We start from the raw sequence: 10,494 nt of genomic DNA on the forward strand, positions 1-10,494 counted from the left end.
TTATCAGACGTATTCTAAAGGCAAGATACCTCTCTTATGATATCTTTCGAGAGGTATCATTCACTATCGTAAGGCATCTCATTTCCTCTATTTTCTCAGTCTATCATGGTTTATATCACTTCTTGAACTTCTGCCATTGTGATAGGTTCGGGTGTAGGCGCAACTAGGGATACAAGCAAATCGGAATTACCCGTTACCCATGGGATCCGACCCTAACGGGTCGGGTATTACCCATGTTAACAGGTAACGGAGCGGGGACAGATGCAAATATTTATACCCGAAGCGGGGATGGGTCGGAGACGGATATGACATTATCCGACCCATTTAAAACCCGATTATATATAGAAATATAATATTAATTAATTAATTAATTAATGTTTATGGGAATTGGGAAATTTTATTCAGAGTATAAAGTATTATCAAGAGTTCAAGACGACGCTTCAAGAATTCAGGATTTCGACTCCTCGTTTCTTTAAGCATTGAATCACCGATCTCATTCTCTCTCTAGTCTCTTCTCGGCTTGTCCAAGAATCAAGAACTCATTATAAAATATGCAGCCACACACGAAAATTATTCTTCTTCACTTAACCCCTTCATTCATCTTTGATTCTTGTTTAGTTCAATATTCAAACTTTATCTTATTTCTAGAATCGGCCCTTCGTTCTTCATCAGTGAATCCTTCACCTTCAACCTTCAAGACGCTTCAATAATCAGGGAATCGACTCATCGTAAAACTCGTTTGTTTAAGCTATTTACGGATTTCATTCTCTCTGGCTTTTCTCTTAGAGAGAATGAAATCAATTTGATTTTTTACAAACGATTACTATGTGCCTAATATAATCAATTTCTACAAACCATTTGTTAACTCCACTCGATTTCTATAATCGGTTAACTGATTGATCAATATATTAGCAGTAATCGATTAAATGATTAATTGACTCGACTGAATTTTCTGATATTTCTGAAATTGAATTACCTGGAGATCCATTTTATTGCATCTATATTAGTGGAATTACATTTTATTGTATCTGTTTTGTTTGTATACGGTATACCTCTTCTTTAATGTGATTGATTAAATGGATTTTGATTAAACATGATTGAGTATTTTGGTTGTATCAAAAACTCATTAATAGATTAAATGGATTTTTGTGATTACCTTTTTTACCCTCTGTTGAGAACCAAATGAAATCACTGCATACTAACTGTTTGATGATTTGCCTAAGTGAGATTTACAAAGCCATAAAAAAGATAAATATAAAGGAACACCCATAAAAAACATATTCAAAACCAGGAAACCTATCTTTATATCTGATACATTGCCTTTCTAATTCTTTTTTTAAACACGTACATACTACATCTTATTAATCCTTTTGCAATGGCATTCAAGATCAACAACCCCCACAACCAAGTGTTGAGGATGCTGGAACAACACATGGACAAGCTTCACAACATTAAAGCAATTAAAGCTTCAACTCCTTAAGATTCAAGTCTCAAGAGTAAAGCCTTCAACTCGATATTTCTTCTTTCTGACTCTTTTTTTCACTCGATTTCCAGTTCTAGTTTTTTTTAATCAAATCTTTGATTTTCCTGTTATTGATTCGATTTTTCTTTTGATTTTGTTCAAATGATCGAATGCAGTTACCTATTAAATATCTTTTGTTATGAATTGTAATCTTATATGATTTTATATCATATGTTTGTAACGTTTGTCATATGGTTTTTGAATGTTTGTATCATCTAAATAGTCGAATGTCTGAGTGGCTGAATTTATAATGATTTTACTTCTATTTAGTGGAATGGTTATAGAATGTATGCATTGCATAGTTATCGAATTTTACTCCATGTTATGTTATTGCTTTGACCTTTTAATTTTTGTGAATTGTGATATCATCTTAATTTTATATCATTTGTATGTATGTATAATCCCTAAAATCTTAATCTTGTATGGCTTTCAAATATATTTTTTGTTGAATTGTGATATCATATGATTTTTATATTTACAAATGTTTTTTTTAACTTTTTTTTTACTAAACGGGTATCCATCGGGTTATTTGTACCCGGTGGGGATTTTTTTTACCCGTACCCGTCGGAGATTAGGCGGGGCAGAGGCGGGGATGGGTGTGGGGATCGGAGTTCGGGTGCGGGGACGGGTATTGCAGTATCCGCCAATATCCGCCCCTGTTTGCATCCCTAGGCGCAAAGACCGATGCATGACCCATCACATTCTTAGGCTCAGGTTGTCATCTTCCTCAGATATTTCCTAGTCTGTCTTCACCATGACGTTTTGTACACCCAAGCAGACGTTTAGTGTACCGAGGCGAGAATTTTAAGATAGGAAAGATTTTACTTACGATAGACGTATAGATCTCCTTGTCACACCGAAAAGTTATATGCCAGTTCTAATACCGTAATCAAACGTTTAGAAATCTGAACACATAAGATTTCTAGATCCAGTCGGCAACAAACCATAGATCCGAACAAATAATAGCATATAAGGCATCTTTATATCTATAACATAAAACATTTAGCACATAAAACATTCTAGGCATCTTTCCTAAAATAAACTAGTGCTTGTGTCTAAAATATAGCAGACACTCATCTCACAATCTTCGCTTAGCATTCTAAGTTTAAGTCTAGAAATTTCCTACAAATTCCTAGTCCACTTAAATTAATGCTCTGATACCAACTGTGACATCCCCATTTTCACGGCCAGAAAAGACCGATTTTTTTTGTTTATGCTTTATAAAAATCAGAGTATCTCTTTCAATAAAAAATGTTGCGAAATTTATTCCCCGAAAAACATGATAATTTCATTATTAAAGCATTTCCGAAGAAATGCATTTTTATTCCTTTTAAAACATTTGGGATGTCATTGTCAATATAGAAACATAAGCATAAACAGAACTTACATTCATTTACACTAGTGATCTATATCTCCTTAATCTCTCAGTGTAATGTAACTTAACACTATCACCTATGACACAAGTAAACTGAGTGGGTCCGGTTGGGAAACCTGGTGAGTACATAGGGTTTTCAACCCACAATAATATAATTATTATGTTTAATTATCAAACAATTAACCCAATTACCCATCCCCATTATCTTCTTTATCCCTAAGTACCCTCCCTAAGGATTTATCCTAAGGGTCGTCTCCTACATCATATTTACCTCTCATCTCCTTACATCGCATTTCCTTATATGTTTGTTCCAAAGGACTCTCCCTAAGGATCATAGCCTACGTCGCATAGACAGTATTGATTCAGGGATTACTCCCTCAATACGTGCCCAACAAGGGTTAGGGTATCATCGCATGAATACCTAGTTACAACATCGCCTGGACTCGTAATTCATAGTAAAGGGTTAGAGTATCATCGCATGAACACGTAGTTACAACATCAACTGAACTCGTAATTCATAGTAAGGGTTAGAGTATCATCGCATGAATACGTAGTTACAACATCACCTGAACTCGTAATTCATCACCTACAGGTTATGAGCCTGCTAGTGTTTCCACGGAGTTGTCTATAATAGTTCATGGTCCCCATCTATACTTTGGTAGATGACTACATCTCCAAATTGTCGGACAAGGTTATAGTATCTTTCATCCTACATCACCGATTCATCATCACCTATCTATCCTCACCTAATTATCATCACCTTACTGTCATCACCTGTCTCTTATCATTTTATTTTATCACACACCCACTATTTCATCTGCCCATATTTTATCTCAACATATTTGTAGATATAAAATAAATATACAGTTTAAATCATTTAAAACATGTATAAAATCATTCCTCCATCATAGACAACAAGTATTCAGATAATATGCACACATAGCACGTAATTTATATAAAATACTTCATATCTATGTGTAAGATGAAATGGACCATGCACTCACCTGATAAGTTGATGACTCGGTACTCGGACAACACTCCGTTACTTTTAAAACAATTTCCCTCGGAAAAAACCTAGTATCATTACCACTAGAGTTTAGTCTAACGTTAACCGCGACTAATTAATAGTCTAGATATTATTATTATTATATAAGCATTAAGAAACACTCTTATATAACTCATAATAATAGCCCAAATACTCATTATAAGTTCCTAATAACGTTACTATATTAAAACATAAGCTATACTAAAGATAGGGTAGGTATAGCTCACTTACAGCGGGTCTTTCTCAAAATCGGGATCTGCTGGAGCAACGTTCTCAAGCTGAGAGGCTCTTCTTCTCGAAGCCGTCAGGCGCTCCGAGGCTTCCGTCTCGTGCTAGGGAGTTACCCTCGACTTTGGGGGGGGGGGGGGGGGGGGGTTAGAGAGAAGTTCTAGAGAGAGAAAGAAGTGTGTAAAGGTGTGAGGAAAAGAGGAATCCTTGAGCCTCTATTTATAGGTCTCCAGGGGCCTCACTACATCATGGTGCCTCTCCCCACGTCGTGGTGTTGCGTAGGCTCTAAGTTTTCACCTGGTGCTGACACGTGGCATCGCACACAGGGTGGAAATTAGTCGATTTTCAAAAATTCATAATTTTCGACGTTCTTTATATCCACGCGTAGGTAAAAATAAGGTCTACAAATCTCATTAGACTCCGTTGGCTAATTCTCGACCGATCTTAAATTTAACAGTAGGAGGAAATTATACTGTTAAATGTCCGCGTAAAATTCATAACTTCTACATACGGACTCCGTTTTCGTCTATGTTTTTACCTTTGAGTTCCTATTAATGAGATCTTCAACTCTCATTAAGGTTGCGTCAGCCAAAACCGCTCAAACTAAAATTCGAGTTTCGGGTTGTACACTGCTAAGCCGAATCTTAGAAAAATCATAACTTCCTCATACGAAGTCAGATTTGGGCGTTCTTTTTATGGATGTTCTCGGTTTAATGTATACTACAACTTTGGTTTAGATCACTAAGGCTAAAAAGTCCTCCATCGTAAATTCACTATTTACGTCTCTCGGTGCTGTGCCGGTTTTGCCGTAAAACTTCGACGGGCTATAACTTCTTTGTTATAACTCAGATTTCGGCGTTCTTTATATGTACGGAACCCTTGAGACATATTATACAACTTGTTTAAGATTATTTATTCTAAATAATCTTTTGTCAAAAAGTCGTTTTCGACCCCTATTATCTATAAATTGACTAGTCCGGATCACCGGGCGTTACAATTATCTCCCCCTTAGGATTATTTTGTCCCAGAATCATCAACGAAACAGAGCTCACATGATGACTCCATACGTTCTCTCTTCATCCAAAGTAATAACCGTAACTTTGATGTTTCTTCGAACGAGTATCTAACTCTAAGACTTCCTGACTGCAGGCGGTGCTCGATCTTGCACTTTCTACCTATCTCACGTTAGACTCCAAATTATGACCTTCAAGTCACAATCTCGATCCTCACTGGATACGAACTTATGATAAGTTCTTTTATTACTATCATGGACCGATGTGTCATATTCTAATGACCTCTCATCGTATGTTACAACGCTCAGACTCAGGTCTCTTAGAGTCAAATTCCAGAATGGAATATACCTTCCTTCATGTTCTAATGTGATAGAATCACATTTTAACATGTAGCATTTCTAGCTACTAACTTCTTTAACAACGAGCGCGATACTTCTATTAATCGCTTTGATTATCTCTCACTTCAATCTTCTGGCTTAAGTCAGATGCTACATCGAACTTGGTTCTTTGAACGACGTAACATACTCATCGTAGTCGGACTCAATTTGATATGACCACTAGGTTCAAAATAACAACAATATTCTTAGTCATTATCGAAACGATGGTAACGACATGCTTGAATAAAACATAATCAATTATTGGCTTCTTGGTAACCTTGTGACTTTCCCTGATCCAAATGTGAGTCCTGTGCTTCCGGTAGTATATGCATCTACTACCTTTCACACCTACTCATACTCGTCCCAAGTATTGTCTCGCAATCCCCAAGTCCTAAAATAACAAAACAATTTAACACATACGAGTGTGTCGTAAGTGTGATGCAGATTGATGGTAGCCACGACTTGTCATGACCAATAGAAATCAAATGTCTCAAACAGTCAAAAAATGGTTTGTTAACTTTTTTTTTTTTTAAATTTACTTTCAACTTTAAACTAAACCATTACATTATAAATACCAAAACTTTTATAACCATTTTACACCTCAAAACCGCTAAAATCTCTTTCTATCTTCTCATCTCTTTTTCAAAGTATGGATCCAATTCAAAATACCATACCGACTCCAAACACCCCAAATACTCCAAATGATAAATATGAACATCTTAACTACATGCAAATGTTAACATCCACAATACAACAAAAACCTCTATTTACCAATGTTCCACATCAACCAAACTACTTCCAATAACAAACATCACAATAATTCAATAAACCCCATTTCTAAGGTTTTCAACAATTTCAACCCTACGCTTCGTAACCTCAACAATTTCAACCACAAACTTCTCAACCTCAACAATTTCAAATACAAACATCTTAAGTCTCATTATCTCAGTTACAACCTATAAACCTCAACAATGACGAGGACGAACGGGTCAAAGAAACACAACAACCATTTAGAAAACAACAACCAAAAGGAAACTACACAAAAAAAGAGGTGCAACTTGGAATGAAGATGAGGAGGACGCTTTATCTAAAGCTTGGATTTCCATATCGTGTGACTCAAGGACGGGCAACACACAAACGGGTAACAGTTTCCGGCTTCTTATTTTAGACCATTTTCACTCGCTATTGGGAATGCAAACAGATCGAATGTACGATGTTGTCAACGGAAAATGGTGTGAAGTACGAGTAACTTGCACCAAGTTTAATGGTATATTTGAAAATCTTAAAAATATGCATAAAAGTGGTAACAACGATTTTAACATTTTATTAACCGCATGCGAATAATACAAGTTTACCAACGACGACAAAGCATTCCACCACCAAAAAGCGTACGAAATTTGTCGTAAGGGTCCAAAATAGCTCTTTAAACTGGAAACTTCACATTCGAAATCGAGCACCGGTTCCAACAAAATGCCAAGAACTTCCGAGTCGGACGTGGGTTTTGGCGTCGATCTTAATGAAGAATTCGACGACACCGAAGGGGAGGGACCACCGAAAGTCCAACTTTGTCGACCACTGGGAAGAGACAAAAGGAAAAAAAGCAACATTTTTAAGTGGAAAAGCAAATAGCGAAGACGTATTTATGGAAAAAATAGACAAAACTCTAAGGATTTAATATATATATATATATATATATATATATATATATATATATATATATATATATATATATATATATATATATATATATATATATATATATATATATATATATATATATATATGAGACAATGGAGGAAGCTCGTCGCCGGAAAATAAGACTTACCGGTCTTCAGATTCGAACTACAAAACCCCAACCGAACATCGATCCGGAAAATTTAGTGATGTTTCTTAAATTTCAACAAGTCAACGGAAAATATGAAAATTAGGGTTTAAGGTTTCTAATTTTTATGTTTAATTTTCTATGTTTTTCAAGTACTTTAGGTTTAAATTTCAATGGTTTTATGTTTTTTAGGAATTTATGTTTGAAATTTTACGTTTTTTTTTAGTAATTTAGGTTTAAAATTTAAGTTATTTAATATGTTTTTAAGTAATGTGAAATATTTATTTATATTTATTAATTATGTTTTTATTTAATGGAAATATAAAAAATAAAAAATCAAAAATATATAAACATATAAACAGTACTAGAAATCATTCTCAAATGCTGGTTAACATATAACGGAGATGATACACTAATAAACATGTAGTCACGGCCTTATTATAACACTTTACTAGTTAATAAAATTTATTATTTCAAGGTATTTCTTCTTCGTTTACTACCATCATCCTTGTCCGAAAACTATGACCATCTATCAAATCTTGAAGTCATACATTAGTTGTGTGAAAACTATGATCATCCATCAAATGTTGAGGTCATACACCACATATAAAACGGCAAGAGATTACATCTCTTGGGTTCATCAATTATGGAGGATTTTTCTAGCATGTTAGATTTAATTTTGAATACCGGATTTAACTTTCTTTCATAAATTCAATTAGCCTATTACCTTTTATATCTTCCTTTGATGTATAAAGTATAAAAATATAATGGAGATTGGGAAAAAAACAATTAAACATAAATCTTAGTGAGTATGTTTCTTCACAATGTCAACAATCCACTTTCTTCCCACCACTAAGAAAAGTGTGACAGAGGTTGGCAGACTATTTAAGCCTCACCGCCCTCCTCCACCATTTAGCACCTCCGTTTCCCTATCCTCCACCTCCTACTTAGTTTTTATCGCCATCAATCTCTTTCTTTAACTAAAACTAGATTATGGATGACTCTGCCACTGGTCACCATCCCCAAGACCATTTTACAGACATCCACGATGACACCAATACTAATAATACTCACCCACACCTCCATTCCACTAATTCACCTCCTCCTCCTCCTCCTCCTCCTCCCCCTCCTCCCACCACCACCATAGACAGTCCACCCTCTCTTAGCAGAAAAGGTAAAGGAAAAGGAGGACCGGATAACAGCAAGTTTAAGTACAGAGGTGTTAGACAACGTAGCTGGGGCAAATGGGTCGCCGAGATCCGTGAGCCACGTAAACGCACGCGCCGCTGGCTTGGCACCTTTTCAACCGCTGAAGATGCTGCACGCGCCTACGACCGTGCTGCCGTTATACTCTACGGTCCAAGAGCTCAACTCAACCTCCAGCAACCTTGCACTGACGGTAGCACCACCACGTCTGCTTCCTCTTCACACTCTTCTTCTTCCTCCTCTTCCCGCGGTGGAAGTGGCAGCTCCTCTTCCTCCACCACTCAAACTCTCCGACCAATACTCCCACGCCCCGCAAGTTTCAGTCTCACCTTTTCCAATCCTCATGCGCCACTATCCATCCCTGCTTATGGGAATTACTTGCCTTACAGATTAATCTACCCAACCCTAAATCATAGCACAAACGACATCGAAAGTAGTGGTACTGCTAATCTAATACAATACCCACTACACGTTGTGAAGCAGCAACAAGCGTACTTGCCCTACAACAGCATGGACAACATCAAAGTACCCAAGAGTGAGGACCCCACTTTTCGAGGGATACCAGGGTTCACATCTTATGATCCAAACCCTAACCCTAACCCTAGAAGCAATTGGATAAGTGAAAAATCCCAACAACAGTTGCAACAATGCCAAGATTATAGAGGGAATAGTTCTGAGAAGGATGATGATGAGATTAAAGCGTTGGTGGGTTCAGTGGGATCAAGCGTTTCACTTGTATCGAGCTCTTCGCCACCTATGGCGGTCGCAGAAACAGTGTCAGATCCAACGGTTGTTGGCGGTCCATCGTCTCCAATTTGGTCGTACACACACGACGATGAGTATCCACCACCTAGTATTTGGGATTACGGCGATCCATCGTTTGATTTTTGAAGGGTTTTTTTCGTGAGAAAAATACATTTGATCATCTTGCATGCATGAGAATCTACGATCTTAAAATTCAGATTTGGGAATCAACAAAAGGTAAGGAAGAAATTGAAGCTGGTGATTTTAGTTTTCATTTCATTGATCTAAAGGTTTTTTACATATTACGTTTATTTGATTCGGAGAGGTAAGTGATCATTTGATTGTATAAGTACCAAGTTATTTTATAGATATAGTTTATACACTTGAGTTTTCAATCCATATCAACAAAAATTTTGCCAAAGAAAAATTTAAAGATACATAGCTAAAAAGTAAATTTTTGGTCGTGCTTATATATGATTGATTGGGTTCAGCACTTTTACCGAGTACTCTTTTGGCCCTTCTGGAACGGTTTGCCATTGGATTTAATAGATAGATTTGTATTTATTATAGTATTGTGATTGTGATGTGATATGTTAATATAACAGGTAAAATCTTTGCGTCCACATGGAATCTTCGTTTATTTTTAGGCTTGTATTAAATTATTGTCCAAATAAGAAAAAAAATCAAAGGTAAATAATAAGAAACTTCATGACTTTCTGAATACAATGAAGGATAGATGATCGAAGATCTTGACTGAGCATATATGAAGCTCGTGTATGAAGATTCGTTTTTGTTCCAGATCTCGTTTCCATGCAACCAACATAATGATTACTAGAACTACACATGAGGGCCGTTATATTTGCGGTAAACCCAAATCCAGTCAGACAAGTTCGGTTTTTGGCTTACTAAATCCATTAGGTTGGGTTTTTGAATGGATTGGGTCTTCGTTTTTTTTTATTGGTTTTTTGTTTCGAACTTATGTGTTGATAGGGTTCTTGTTGGTGATTTTGTATCATCAATTTGTATTCAAGTGTAATGGATTGACTTCAGTGGCGGATCTTAGTGGTGCCCTAGGGGTCCCGGGCCACTACTCCGATGCCGGCATGTAGTGTAAATTTTTTTTTAATGTTTTTTCTATTGGGTGCACCGGCTTAAAACACGA

The 10,494-nt window shown here is 36.3% G+C and overlaps 1 protein-coding gene across 2 annotated transcripts; it reads left to right on the top strand.

Annotated features, from left to right (window-relative positions):
• Window positions 1–8,314: 8,314 nt before the first annotated feature.
• Window positions 8,315–10,467, top strand: LOC111896786 (ethylene-responsive transcription factor ABI4). Of its 2 annotated transcripts, none has more exons than XM_023892770.3 (2): window positions 8,315–9,569; window positions 10,069–10,467. In XM_023892770.3, exon 1 carries the CDS (start codon window positions 8,376–8,378, stop codon window positions 9,477–9,479), a length of 1,104 nt encoding a protein of 367 aa, XP_023748538.1. In that variant the 5' UTR covers window positions 8,315–8,375; the 3' UTR covers window positions 9,480–9,569; window positions 10,069–10,467. The 2 variants fall into 2 exon arrangements, with proteins under 2 accessions (XP_023748538.1, XP_023748537.1); XM_023892769.3 differs by lacking the exon at window positions 10,069–10,467 and adding an exon at window positions 9,938–10,062.
• The last annotated feature ends 27 nt before the right edge of the window (window positions 10,468–10,494 follow it).

This window comes from Lactuca sativa, chromosome 9 (assembly GCF_002870075.4).
Source record: "Lactuca sativa cultivar Salinas chromosome 9, Lsat_Salinas_v11, whole genome shotgun sequence".
Lineage (NCBI taxonomy): Eukaryota > Viridiplantae > Streptophyta > Magnoliopsida > Asterales > Asteraceae > Lactuca > Lactuca sativa.

Coding starts and splice junctions, on each gene's coding strand:
- LOC111896786 (XM_023892770.3), top strand. CDS start 8,376: ATGGATGACTCTGCCACTGGTCACCATCCCCAAGACCATTTTACAGAC.